Below are 14,500 nucleotides of genomic sequence, written 5' to 3' on the forward strand. Positions count from 1 at the left end.
ACAGGATGATCTCGTTCAAAATCTGGATAGAATTTTTTGAGATCGATCCTTCTTCTCGGGATTTTTCACCGGTTAGTCAACGACGATTACATCGTTGAGCTTGGCATCGAAGGATCAATGGCGTGAATTTTGGGTGAAATTCAGGTTGACACGGAAGAAAGGAACAACGCAGTTATTACCTAATCAAATTTATTTTTACTTAATATTTCGTGGTACAGTCTATGTCTATTACGATATATAAAATAACGTAGTCGTCGAATGTAAATGGGTGAAACGAAAGAACGTTCGTAACGCCGACTGAACAAGCGCCCGAAAACGAAATGAAAAATCGAGTCAGAGGCAGTCGTACTGTGATTATTCAATACTTTATGTATATTTATATTTATATATTTATATATATATTTCGTATATGTATAGGAAATCAACGTGTATACGAAGAGAAAACCGATAAACGCAGTTTTGACGCGAAGAGTATGTTTAGTAATATTTATATATTTATATATAAAGTCTAATGAATTACTTAATCCGTTACTTAGTACTTAATTCATTAATATAGTAGCAGCCTCACTCTCTAAATAGTACTAAATATAATAATGGTATAATGCGGTAATTATCGTTAATATAGATTATTAACATTATAAATAATCATCGTCAGAATCGTATAATAAACAATAGTACAAGGTGTTTTTTGTGATTTTAGTGGTATTTTTTTTTTTTTTTTTTTTTTTTTTTGTTTCTTTTAAATGTTATCATATAGTAATAATCACAATAGCGTATTCTGAAAAATAGATCAGGGTCCCGTGGGCAGAGAGCGGAGTACCTCGCTTATAACCAAGCCTTAACCGATTTCCTTTCCTCAGAAACCCAGATTTGTCGTCGAATGCTTTCCGTTGACGATTCGAGCCATACTGCCTTCCTCGGTCGCGATCGATTCGCGAACAGTGGTACACTCGTCGCGACATGGTTCGATCCTCGAAAACAACGATACGCTGTACAATTCTCGAATTCTGTCGATTGCCTAGGATACTTGTGCATCTGTAGAAAATTTTAAAGCTCGACACTGCAAACTGCAAATATTACAGAAAACGTTCGATGATGCATTCAGCGATGCAATCGAGCCTGTCCTTTTAATTACGCTCGCAAAACGTTCAAGTTGACAGTGGCCATCGCGCGCTGGCTCGATTACGAAAAAATTTCGTCCCCTCGTTTCGTACGTCGTTGCTTTCGAGCGTCGAACACCGCGAGCAATCTTCCCGAAGCACGACTGCAAAAAATGAGGAAATATTGACCCTCGAGGAAGGAGTGCGTATCGATCGCCGCACGATGTCTTCGCCACGATTAATCTAGATAGTCGTTGTCACAATTGTAAACATCTCCTCTCGTTCGATCGAAATCTTGTCGCTCGATCATTGAGAAAGAAAGACGAATCGTACCAAGTAGAAAATAAAAGAACAAAAAAGAACACACTCGCGTTCGCGTATTCCGCCACGCGCACTTCGTCATCCGATTCCCGATTCAACTCGTTCCACCCGTTTCACGCGCTCTTTCTCTCAGCAGCACGATTCTCATCCTTTTCGTCTCTCCCAAACCTTCTCTCTCTCTCTCTCCCAAACCTTCTCTGTTCGCTTCTCACGTGTTTTCGCTTTTTAATTCGTGTCTCTGCCGCTCTGCCTAGGGAACCCACTATAACAGGGCACTATGAACAGCAGTCTGCTGGCTAAGTGACTTTCCGAATCTACAATCGCTCCTCTTCATTTTCTCTCCCTGGCTCGCCAACCCTCTCACTCTCTCTCTCTCTCTCTCTCACTCTCTCACACTTGCTCTCTCGCTTTCTCTCCGTCTCAACGCGCAACCTGTCGTTTTTCTCTCGCTCCTTCTTCGCACTCCTCCTGCTCGATCTTCCGCCTCGGCTCGCCCTTCGCACCCTCTCCCACCCTCTCCCTTGTTCGCCGTTCTTTTCGTTTCTTTTACGCGTTCGGCCAACTCCCATCCCACGTTCGAGAGGATTCGTCGCCGCAGCTAGCTTCCTCCGGCTCGTGAATGCCTCGTCTCCTCTTTTCCCTTAATAGCGAACTATGTCAGGCATAACAGACGCAATACGGTAATGGAAACGAATCCTCCCCTTCCCCCCTTTCGCCTCGCGACTTTATCCATCTTTCGACATCTCTCGCGAGACTTTTCCGTTTCCAAGAAAGCGAGTATCAACATCAACTCGCGACATCCGTTGTCATCGATCGCGCGTCGCCACAACGACGAGGCTAAGATCAACGATTTCGTCGACGACATTTTTTTTCGTTAATTGCTTCATCAGTTTCTCCGGTCGTCGTTCATCCTTGGAAGGAAGAATCGCGAGGGCGAGCCGAGCCGTCTCTCTCTTTCTCTCTCTCTCTCTCTCTCCTTCCCGGACTCACTCTCATCGCGCTCGGAATCCACAAAAAGCACTCGTTGCCAGCATGCTTCTCCTATGTTCAGCATTCACACTACGTGTCAGCCGATAGTAAATCACTACTGTACCTTTTTTCGCGTTATGATATTTTTTTACTTTACTTTTTTTAAGTTTATTTTTTTTTTCATTTTTCTTTTTTGTTCGTTAATATTAGACGTGCCGTGTCTCTACCGTCAGCCTACTGCGAAAAAGACTACTTATCGCTCGTTTTTTTTTTTTTTTTTTTTTTTTTTTTTTTTTTTTTTTTTTTTTTTTTGTTTCCTCCGTTCCTCTCTTCCTCTATCTCTCTCTCTCTCTTTTTCAGTCTCGCAGTCACTCAGTTTCATTCTCTCTCTCTCTCTGTTTTTTTTCTTCTCTTTCATTCACGAGTTCGCTCTCTACAATCCTCAGTACTTCACCGCGTTACATAATCATCTCCTGCGTTTATAAAGAGTATTATATAATATCATTCTCGTATCGTTACAATATAATTATCGGCAATAATATACCTTCGGTATTAATGCAATATCGTTATTATTAGTATTATTAATATTATTATTAATTATTATTCATTCCCTCGGTACTGTACTCATTTTCCTTTCTCTCTCTCTCTCTCTCTCTCTCTCTCTCTCTCTCTCTCTTTTTCCTCTTTTAAAATCGGTCCGGCTGCCCGCGAACGGTTCCACGAATCGGAACCCATGCCGGGGGTAGTCGCGTGAACAAATGGAATTTCCCCGCGCCATCGAAACGTTGCGCCGAAAAATCATCAACACCTCTCGTGTACCTTCCCCACTCACCCTCTCTTTCTCTCTCTCTCTCTCTCTCTCTCTCTCTCATTTTTTCTCTCACTTTCTCTCTACACGTCATTTCGCACAGGACTCGCCCATTCACTCGCGTTCCACATTCTCTCCCGCTCTCGCCGATCGGTTTTCGAATCGGTGTTTCTCACTGATAAATTACATACTGCGAGACACGCGACCGCGCGTGCCACGATCGAGTCAAAGGCCCCCTTCCCCGAACGATTTTATCCTCCCAATATAAAAGATCGTGACTCTGGCCTACAATCGAACACGCGTCCGACATTTTTCGAAAATGAAGCAAAACAAAAAAAAAAAAAAACTCTCGCGCGAGAGTTTCTGCCACTTTGGACTGCCTGCCTGCCTTTGATTCGTAGATCCGTTTCTCTTTTTTTCGTTTCCTTTGGGCAAGTGGTCGAGAAAACTCGAGGGGCAGAGGGGCGGAGGAGCTCCGAAAACATACTGATGGGCGAACGACTGGAAATTATGCGGAATTCGATCCCGTTGTAATTGACAGTGGACGCGCGATTGCACGCAGGTTTGTCGGCAGAAACTTTCGCGAGAGTTTTTTTTGGCGATCGGTGGTGAAGAAACACGCGGCCGATCGGCCGAAGCGACGCGAGGACAAGAGCGTCGAGATGGAATCTCTTGCAAGACGTTGGATAGTCTGGAGAGAAATCGAAAATCTCCTTTGTTGAAGCATCTGACACTCGCGTTCGATTCGACGATCTTCGCGAAGGGGGGCAGAAAAGAAAGAAAAAAATCTCGCGGTGACACGCGGGAGATAGCTCGGCGCGTTCGTTTTGCGTTCCGAGGTATGGAAACGATTCGTACGTTTCGGTGGGAGACAGTCCAGAGTCACGTGCCCGCTTTACTAAATACAATTCGCGCTTTTATACAACGGCCGGCCAGAAACAGAAACTCGACCCGTTTCCCCTTTCACCCTGGCCAATCTTTCGCACTTGACCTTGATCTCGCGCACGATCTCGCGAACGATTTGTTGAAAACGGGGTGAGGCTGCGCCGCGCTGCCCCACCCTCTCGGCCGAATTCTCTCTCTCTCTCTCTCTCTCTCTCTCTCTATCAGTTACAGTAAAAAATAGCGTAAACGGCACTGTATTAGGAAGAAGCAAAATACGTGTTACGTTCTCGTTAATTTTATCGTTGATAAATACTATAGTGTTTTTTTTTCCGTCTTGCTCGCCCCTTTAAAAATCCTCTAGTACTCGCGATCGCGTTTATTACTTTAGTTAACAGTATGATTATTACTTGGTAAGTTACTCGGTAATTATTAATTAGCGTTACATAGCGGTAATTAGTGCTCGCTTGTGTGTACCGGTACGCGGGGAGAAAAGAAAGAAAAAAAAGGAAAAAGAAAGAAAAAGAAGAAAAAAGAAAAGAAAACGAGAGCCCGTGCCGCGTTTGCAATTTTTATTTTTTTCTTCCTCTTCTTTTTCTTCGAAAGAGAGGGGGTGGGGGTCTCGGGGGGGTACATCTTTGGTGCCGGGCTCTCGTTCTCACACATCCTCTTTTCTCACGTTGCTCTCGCGCTCTTCTCACGCACATTCACTGCTCTCTTTCTTTCGTTCGCTCTCTCTCTCTCTCTCTCTCTCTCTCTCTCTCTCTCTCTCTTTCTTTCTCTCTCTCTTTGGACAAACGAAAAGGTAAAACGGAAGAATAGAAACGAAACGAAGAAGGATCCGTGTATATGCACAGACTATGTATACGTGCGTGTGTATGTGTGTATGTGTATGCATACTCGTTTTTTTTCTTCTGGCTCTCTCGGCGCTCTTTCGCTCTCGTACTCTCCAAAGTCCTCACTCGCTCGCTAGCTCGCATCGACGCTTGTCCGTCGATCTCTCGCACTCCCTCGTTTTGTTTCTCACTTACTAATTAGAAAGCGCGAGAGTGGGGCACGCGGGGGGCGATCGACCAACGATCGGCGAGGCGGCCCCGCGGGCCCACCACCTCTGCTAATGGCTCAACGCTAGTAGTTAAATTTTCATAACGTTAGGTACTAATGTATTTCATCATTTCTCATTCCTCCGGCTCCGCAACGGCCTACCGCGAATCTCCCACCGAGCCACTTTTGCGACATCGTGCAACATCGCCCTATCATGTAAAACTATGACGTCTAAAATGTTTCGAATTAACGCTAGATCCTCGATATAGTAATCAGATCGGATAAATTAATAGTCGTTAATAACCGTGTATGTATCCAACTAGGCTAGACTTCGACGGAAAAATATATTTATAAAAAGTTATAATATTAATATACGTTTCAAGCGTTCTATATATATATATATATTTTATTTATATTTATATTTATTTATATTTATATTTATATTTATATTTATTTATATTTATATATATATATATATATATATATACCGTTCGCTAATCCTCTACTTATGTCTAAGCTTTCATCGTCAAACCCTTGTGTCTCATACATGCTGCGATCATCTAATCGGAGCGACTCTTCTCTAAACGAGAAGACCCCCCCGTATATGTCTACCTAATATTTCTGTTTCTCCCCTCAAATTTATAATCGTAATAACTGGCTAAACTCTCCCACGATCAAGCACACGCGCATTCTCTCGCCATCTCCACCCACCAATCCCACCTTTATCCTCTTTCTCTCGTTTCTCAGCTTTCACTTCGTCTTTCGCTTTCCCCGTTCGAAATATGCGTGTGAAAAAGAAAAAGAAAAGAAAAGAAGTAGGAGAAAGAAACAGACGAAAACCCGTCAAGCTGGATTAATTCAAGTGAAGCGATCGAAACGAAATAACGCGTGAAATTATCGACGCGAATTTTTCCCCCAAAATTCCCCTCTTCCTACAGCTCGCTCTTTCTCTCTCTTTCATTTTTTTTTTTTTTTTTATAATTCTCCGCTCCTTCTTTTTCCATTCGTTTCTCGAACGAAGAAACTCGATCAACACGACGGCGAAAAGAAATGAAAAAAGAAAACAGAAAAATTCGTCCACGCAACAAGCGACATCCGCGAATCAAACCTTCCACTTTTGTTTCCTTTGGTTTCTTTTTTTCTTTTTTTTCTTTTTTTCTTTTTTTCTTTTTTTGTATCTTGGATGGAATCCGTTCCTTATTGGCTTAAACAACACGAACGCGCGAGCTCCACTCTTTTTTTTTTTTCTTTTTTCTTTTTTGAACACGTTTAACACGAATCATCTCTGTTAACGTTTTCCCTCCCTTATTTTTGTCCCTTTTTTTTTTTTGTTTTTTCTTTAACTCTTATTACAAGTATCAACGTTCGATTATAATATCGTTTAAGATTATCATAAAATTCTGATTTCAATCTCTCCCTCTCTCTCTTTCTTTCTTTCTTTCTTTCTTTCTCTCATTCTCACTCTCTCTCTCTCTCTCTCTCTCTCCATTCTCCTTCAATTATATCCCTGCCATTTTTTCCTCTTTATTGTTTCATCACCTGGCTATCTCTCCTCCTCGGTCATGAAAAAAAAAAAGAAAAAAATATCCGCGAAAACGATCCCCCTCCTCGCATCCTTTCGATGCGTTCACGCTCGATTCCCAAACGTCGCGCGCGATTCGATCGTTTCACTGTCGAATTCGTGATACATCTACGGTGTCCCCCTCCGATCAACAAAACGCAATCATCGAGAAACTCGTCCGGTCCCTTCTTTCGCCGCTCACCGCAGAAAGCGGAGCGAATCACTCGCGAACGATTCGCGCGAAACGTGTGGCAGCGTTTTCTTTTCCTTTTTTTTTCTTTTTTTTTCCTTCTTCTTTTTTTTTTATAAAAAAAGGAAAACGCTCTGGCACCGATTTGGGTTTCGTCGTTTCTGAATGAACACATAGCGCACTTGCAACGAAGTGAACGGAGAGGAAGGAATCGTTGCGACTCGCTGATCGTTGGTAGAAGAAAGTTCAACAAACAACGCGCGTCGAAGGCGGCGAAAGTGGGGCCGACGAAAGAAAAGAAAAGGAAGAAAGAAAAAAAAAAAAAAGAGAAAAGAAGGGATCGTCCGTTCGGCTCGAGGATGTTTCGAGCGCGTCACTTTCGAAAAAACGCAAAACGGGAGCGTCCGATTTTGTGCGAGGTGCCGGCAATCCCCGAAGCACTCCTCCGTTCTTCTTTCACTCATATTTTTTCTTCCTTTTTTCATTTTTTTTTTTTTTTTTTCTTTGTTACTTTGTGCGTTCCTCTGAACGTTCAATCACCACCGCGAACGAACAACGGTGCCCTATTTAGTTACAAGTAATATCTTTGGTATCCTGCCTGAGTCTTCCATTCGCGAGAAGTATCGCACCAATAAGGGGCGTACTAAGTAGAATCTTAATCGGATAAAAACGACGCGAGTCTCCCTCTGTGTTTAGCGATCGGTCTTCAAACTTAGAAAATAAAAGAACCGTCCGCTCGCTTCTCCGTGTGCCTCGTGTGAAAACAAGCATGTTAAAAATACGCTACCTACGCCGGAGGTACGATTAAATATATCTGCAACGACGAGAACTATGTGTGTGTCTCTCTCTCTCGAGTCGATAAATTACAATGGCAGCTTCGAAACGCGCGGCTGTCCGCGCTGGTGCGTCCACGCGCGCGTCTACGCACGCGCACGCGATCGTGTGTATTTTATATGTATACGTGTGTGTTACAATGCATCGTGTAAATCGAGTCTCCTTTCCTTCTTTTTCTTTTTTTTTTTTTTCGTTTTCTCGTCAACTTGTCGTTTCACGTGCAGGATGCTCCGCCGTCCCCCTCTTGGACAACGCGTGCAAACGACAGTCTTCTTCGCCAACGGAACGCGTTCGCGTCGGTGTTTGAAAGAGAGGCAAAGAAGCGGGAGGGACACAAAAAAAAAACTGGCTCGCCACCTGCTCGTGAAACGGCGCCAACTGATTATCTCCGTGTACGAAACGCTCGGTGAAAATTTGTACTTGTCGGCGAAAGGAAATCGTGGCTCGTCGATGTCGATCTAACTGTAGCCTAAGAACGATGAATGGATGAAGGCTGTCCGCCCGGATTGGGGAATCTTGTCAGTCTTACCGTTTTGAGAAAGGGTGTGGGAGGGGATGTGTTTCGCGGGGGGGTGCGTGAATGCGTATGTGTGTGTCGGGCGGGCCCTTCGTCTCTCAATCGAAAAAACCGATCGATCGATCGCAACTGACCGATGAACGGTAATAAGAAAACGTTGTGTGACAAACGCGCGTTGTCCGTGTGTGTGTGTGTGTGTGTGTGTGTGTGTGTGTGTGTGTGTGTGTGTACACTCGGGTGTAATCGGTGTGCGTTTCGAACGAGAACGAAGCAAACGACAAGGGAAGGAAAAGAAAGAACGCGAAAGCGGCGGTGACACTGTCGCTCGATTGTTCACAGAATCAGATGACAGCTGCTGGAGCTCGACGACACGAGACGAGACGAGACGAGACGAGACGAGAACGCAAAGGAAGAAAGCGGAAGGAACGTAACGAACGTGAGAAACAACCCTGCCCGCCCTCGTGTCGGAAATCGATGGAAAATCGTGTAATTTTCCACGGAGAAGGCTCGACAAACGAGCTGTTGAAAGCGCAGCGCGGTGAATTCTTGTGAACAAAGGATCGTCGTGTTCGTCGCCGCATCTATCGTTTGAAATTTGTCAAAAAGAGTCTTACCTCTCCCGACCATCATTCTCTCTCTCTCTTTCTCTCTCTCTCTCTCTCAGTCGTTCTCATTCTGTCACTTCGTTTCTGTCATTCTGCCTCTCTTTTTTCTTCTTTCGCTCGATCTCTTTCTCACCTGCGTTTCCACAATCCCTAGAAAAAACATACTCGTCATATAGTATATATCACATACGCGTTACTTCTAAACACACTGAAATAAGAAGCACTTTAAGATAGACGTCTACGTGTACCATCGGGCCCAGATTCTAGGTGGACTGATTTTCCCTCGTTTCTCCGCATCTGCAGCTCATAGAATTCTTTTGAACTCATCTCCTCGTATATGTTACTTTGTCCTCCTCTCTTTTGTAATATACGTGTGTTCATATATATATATACAAATCCTACGTCTCTTTCGTTCCTTCTCTCCCTCTGCTTCCCTCTATGTCCCGTTCTCTCGATTTATCTCTTTTCAGACACACTTCTTTTACGCACTTTCTCTCTCTCTCTCTCTCTCTCTCTCTCTCTCTCTATACCTCGTTTTTGCTCTCCTACGTATTACGTATTATATGTGCAGGTGGTGAAACGCGCGTTTCCGAAACGTACGACGAAAATTAGGAATCGGCCGTGGGATTCGCTCCCCATCTCGCCGAACTAGCTGACGCTTCAGCGGAGCCACCGCTTGATTAACGAACGCGCGTCCTAAAGACGACGTGACGATCTCCGCGATTTCACGCGAGAAACGATCGAGCGTTTTATGGCACGGCGCGGTGCCCGGTGATCAAATGTCCAACGCGCGGTGGATGGATGTATGCATGCATGTATGTATGTATGTATGTTTGTGTACGTATTCGTTTCCCTTCTCCACACGTTTCTCCTTCTGGCGCTGATTCTCTCGGTCGACGAGATCCACAGAGATCGTCCGCCTCTCATTTTTGCCGTCGAGAGGGCTCGGGCGAAATGAAAGGAACAACGCGAGCACCGCGGCCGGGCATCCCCTCCTTCTCTTTTAGTTCCTAGGCACGCGGTAGTATTACGCGAACAATAATGGCACTGTCAATCACTCGCGTTTAAATATTACAACATTAGAAAAATCGCAAGTCGAGTCCGACGATAGTCTCTTTTAATTGACTTCACGAGAAGTAACCTTGAAGCCGTAATACTACGCGTGGTCTGTCGTGTCGCGAGTACACGCCACGGCACGATAAAACGGCGGAGATCGGCGACGCGGTTTCGTTTCCAAGGCGGCTGCAGCAACTAACTGCCTTGCGACCGATCGAGCCTGATAGATATCTCGATCGGCGGGATCGGCGTTTTTTTCTGTTTATCTTTCTCTCCGAACCTTATCTGGTTATATGGCAGCAGTCCATTCCTCCAATGAGGAATACACGTACGTCGTTGTCCAAACGGGACCAGGGGCGCGTGAACTCGCTCGATCGACGCGCGTGTTTCTCCCGGCTCGTGTTCCGACGATTCGATGGAAAGGCAACCGAGGACGAGGATCGAGTGAAGAAAAGGAGGCGGGAGGAAACGAAAAAGAAAAAAAAAAAAAAAAAAAACGAAAAAGGGAAAAACTGCGGAAAGGAACGCGCAACAAAAGTGAAAGGAAAAGAGGGGAAAAGCCGGTGGTGAGCGGATCACACGCCTCTACACTATACAGGATCGGAACGCGCAGCCGGACTGTAGAACGGTGTGCCGGCTGCTGGCGTCGCGTAACAAGAAGCGGAGTACGACGGCGGCGGCGAGGAGGCCGACGCCGACGACGACGACGACTATGATCGATAGATGTAGCTGCAGGGCGGCGTCGGTGGTGGTGGCGAGCCGCCGCCGCTCATCGCGATCGGTACGAGGGTCGGCGAGGGTGACGAGGAGGGAGGAGATGGGGAACTGGACGAGACGCTCGAGGGTGGCGAGGGCGATTCGAGCGCCCTCGGGCCCGCAAGCTCCCGATTCGACTGTCCCCCGGACGTCACAGCGCGACTACTCCTGCCCGCTGTGGTCGCGTTGTGCCGATTGCGCGCTGGCCGTCCTAAGCTCCGGTGACGGCCACCTCCCTCCTCGCTCGTTTCTCAGAGATAGACCTTCTTCACGCTGCGGGTGGTCGCGAATCCGTCGTTGCGCCGATACGCGTCGCCCTGGTGCGATCGCAGGGTGCCGAAGTTGTCCCTCGGGCCACGGAACCCGTACCCATCCGGAAACTGGAACAGCGTTTCCGTGGGCGTCGGCGGTGGTTTTCTCATCGTCCCTTTCGGCGAGTGGAGCTTCGGAGGCTGCGGCACCAGCACCGGCTCTGCGTAAGTCACTTCCTCCTGGGGCAGCAGTTTCGGCTCTGGTGCTAACCTGCTGCAATGTCGAGAAAAGAGACGGTTCCTCGTTACGATGCTTCCAAGTGGTGGAAGTTTCGTCCTCGTTCGTCGTCGATATTTACTTGTTAACAAATAAGCGAGGGACGAGAACGAGCCTTTGGTTTAACTTTGTGCTCTAGTGGATCTTCGAAACGAAACGCTCACCTGTTTACGTTTTGCCGCTGCTCAAAGTACTCGTACTCCGTGTCCGGATACGGTAGATTGTCGTCCTCGTCTTTCCTACATTTCCTACCGCACAAGTAGCCCGCGACGAAGCCGACCAGCAGTGCTGCTAAAGCGCCAGCTACCACGGCCATCACCAGCGTCTCCACAGAGTACTGCGGCGGTGGGGAATCGGCCGCCGATACTTCCGGACCTGATAAAGAACGATAAAATTTCCTTTAGAGCAACTGACAGAGCGACTGTCTAACGACCCATATGTCTTTTTGTTAAAAAAGAAAAAAAAAAGAAAGAGAAAAGTGGAAACCTTTAAAGTGGAAATTTTTTCAGATGAAAACTTTTCTTTTGTTCTAGTACATTTTACATATGTAGAAACGACGAAAGGATTCATGCGAAATAAAGTTTCATGTACTGACGGTAGTTGGAAGCTTGATTCTTCATAATTTTCCAAAAATATACGTAAATTAAACGTTTGCGAATTACCGAAAGAGAAAATTCTCCAATAACTAGAGAATTTTTGCTACTAATTGCTACTAAAAGACATCTCCATATTAAAATATATTCGAGAAACATATCGAGTCCACGTAAGAAGGCTTCCACTTTCGTGAATTATTAAATTCCAAGCGCGAATTGCTAAAAAATTTATCGTCGTCCATTATCGTGTTCCAAACGTCAACTACCAAAAGAAAATTAATTTTCCTCTTTCCCATGTTCGTAACTATTCGTCGGAAATCACCTAACGACACGTAAATCTAATCACAACAAAAATCGAAAAGACGAAATCGCGAGAAACCGCCCCTATATTCTAAATTCAAATACCTGAATTATCCTGTTCCTCGTTCTGCATGATGTTGATGATCTCCCCACCTTGGCCCTCCTTGTTCGGTATCATCGAGTCCTGCGGGAATTTGTTCTGATTGGCGGAGATGGCGCCGACGCTGCCCGCGTCCTTGTTGAGAATTTTGCTCGGCGGGCACGAGGCGTGAAGACCAGTGGCCACGCTCTGCAGGAATCTGACTGCGTCGGTGGCTGCAGGGCCGACCAATGCTCGGCACTTGCCCTCCACCTTGTCCCAGGCGCAGTACGGATCCTGCAGGGCCACGCACTCGCCGCACGAGAGGATCCTATCGCTGTAGCATCGATGCAGCCTGAGTGCTTGCACTTGGCTGTCGGCGATTACCACCAGCCTGCCGTCCTCGAGGCCATCGCCTGCTTGCGACGCTCTCACCACTTTGATGCCACGCACTGGCACCGTAGACGGAAACGCCTGGATCTCCTCGATCACCACCGGGCTCACCTTCAGGTGGGTGTCCGCCGACTCGGCATTCACCGCCTTGATCACCTTCCCGTTGTCCGTGCCGATGAACAGCACGTCGTACGTCTTACCGCCGGGTGTCTTCACTTGAGGATCCACGGCGATCTGCGTGAATCTGTAACTGCAGAGTCGAGGAACATCGTTAGCTGGTTCGAGATTTACTACGAGATAACATAAAAATTGGAAGTCGCGAAGTTTCTCTTCAGCCGACTGGTGAGAGCTGCTTAGAAATTCAATTCTATGTAACTTCTGCATGGTGGAGACTACTACGCGCGGTTCCTCGAAAGTGTCTTAACTTTAGAAACGAAACAGAAGAAGCTTCCAATGTATATTTCTTGCCGTGTTGTAAAATTCTAACGCACGTGGATGTCAATCGACACACTGTTGATTGGTTCGATTGATCCTTGCGAAACGACTGTACCAGTCTTTAAAAATAAACCCCCGATCGTTAACGCGTTAACGCAAGTGCGTCATCCTCACTGACCGTAAGAATTTGACAAATTAAATTACACTAAATTTAAATCCTTCGAATTAAAACTTTCCAATTAAAAATCCTGAATTCCAACGACTCGACGTTTACGACCTGACGATTCGCCAGTCAATTATCAACGTCTCCACTTCCATTAGTTTTCAAAGAGAAACGAATCGCGCGGCTACGACGATATTAAAAAATGGCGGCTCACTGGAAACTGGTGCGAATGACGATCGGCTGGCCGAAGAAGCTCGGCACCAGCTCGTCCATCAGCGAGTGCGTGTTGATAAAATTGAGAGTGAGATCCGGCAGCGATCTAGAGTCGTTGACGCACTGGCCAGGCCTCGGGTCCGGCACCTTGGTGCTCTGCACCGGCAGCCAGTTCGAGTTGATGGCGCTCTGTTCCTTGAAGTTGCCCTTGAACGTGTCGGTGATGTCCTGCAAGGAGAAGGCGCACACGGCCGAGCCGCTGATGCTGTTCACCGGGGTGGTGAATGTGCCGTAAATCAGCTGCGCCGACTTATTGCCGTACTGGCCCGATATCAGTTCCGTCGTTGATTCTGCAAATATAGCGCGCTGTAATTCCCCGGGGCTCTTTTGTCCGCGCGACCTCGCTCGTGCACCGCGCGACGTTTACGAGCGTGCCGGCGAATCTGTTGGACAATTTATTTCACGAAGCTGCGCCCGGCCGTTATGAGCGCCGCCGTTTAATATCAACGACGCTGATATGTCCGATCAAAAAAAAAAAAAAGAAAAAGAGAGAGAGAGAGAATACAGATATTCCGGAGGCCTCGATTTCTCTCGCGCGGAACGTACGCGTTTCACCTCTTAAGTTCCGGGTAAGGCCGGATTTTTCCTCGTCGTATCGAGGAAACAATTTCATCTGAACGAGCGAGAGAGCAAATGTTTGGGTACTTTTTACTGTATTTGTACTGCGCATTTTGTCTCTTAATCTCTCTGTGTATCATCTGGGATTTTCTTAGGAGAACGCTTGGTTAATCTTGTACTGTTCTCCTCGAATCTGTATATGGATATTGTTAAAACACGTATGTATATTTTTTTTTAAATATTTGGTTTCAGTATTCGATGTAATTTTAATTTGATACTTTGCACATAAGGCGGGAGAATTAATTTTTGTTAAAACTAGGCGTTCCAAGAAGATTAATACTTCGCTATGTATTAATTCTTATAAATTTTTTACTATGCAGAGTAAATATACAGATATAAATTTTTTACTATACAGAGAGTAACAGAGATGTTCATTTAACCAAGGAAAGGCACTCTTGACACTAGATGTACGTACATGTGCATTTCACACGCAGAACGTATACCCAAAACTTTTCTTTCATCATCGTTTGAAAAT

The 14,500-nt window shown here is 45.9% G+C and overlaps 1 protein-coding gene across 2 annotated transcripts in view; it reads right to left on the minus strand.

Moving 5' to 3' along the window:
• Window positions 1-172: 172 nt before the first annotated feature.
• The window catches only part of LOC122535215 (semaphorin-1A), a 213,924-nt gene continuing 199,596 nt past the window's right edge, over window positions 173-14,500 (minus strand). The window contains exons 8-12 of one of the 2 annotated variants that reach the window (XM_043666562.1): window positions 13,349-13,697; window positions 12,170-12,786; window positions 11,336-11,546; window positions 2,763-11,168; window positions 173-2,397 (exon numbers count right to left, since the gene is read on the minus strand). In XM_043666562.1, the coding sequence (XP_043522497.1) occupies window positions 10,895-11,168; window positions 11,336-11,546; window positions 12,170-12,786; window positions 13,349-13,697 (1,451 nt within the window). In that variant the 3' untranslated portion in view covers window positions 173-2,397; window positions 2,763-10,894. The remainder of the gene's footprint in view (window positions 2,398-2,762; window positions 11,169-11,335; window positions 11,547-12,169; window positions 12,787-13,348; window positions 13,698-14,500) is intronic. The other variant, XM_043666563.1, reaches the window with a different exon arrangement.

The sequence above is a fragment of the Frieseomelitta varia genome, unplaced genomic scaffold (assembly GCF_011392965.1).
Source record: "Frieseomelitta varia isolate USP_RPSP 00005682 unplaced genomic scaffold, Fvar_1.2 scaffold_682, whole genome shotgun sequence".
Lineage (NCBI taxonomy): Eukaryota > Metazoa > Arthropoda > Insecta > Hymenoptera > Apidae > Frieseomelitta > Frieseomelitta varia.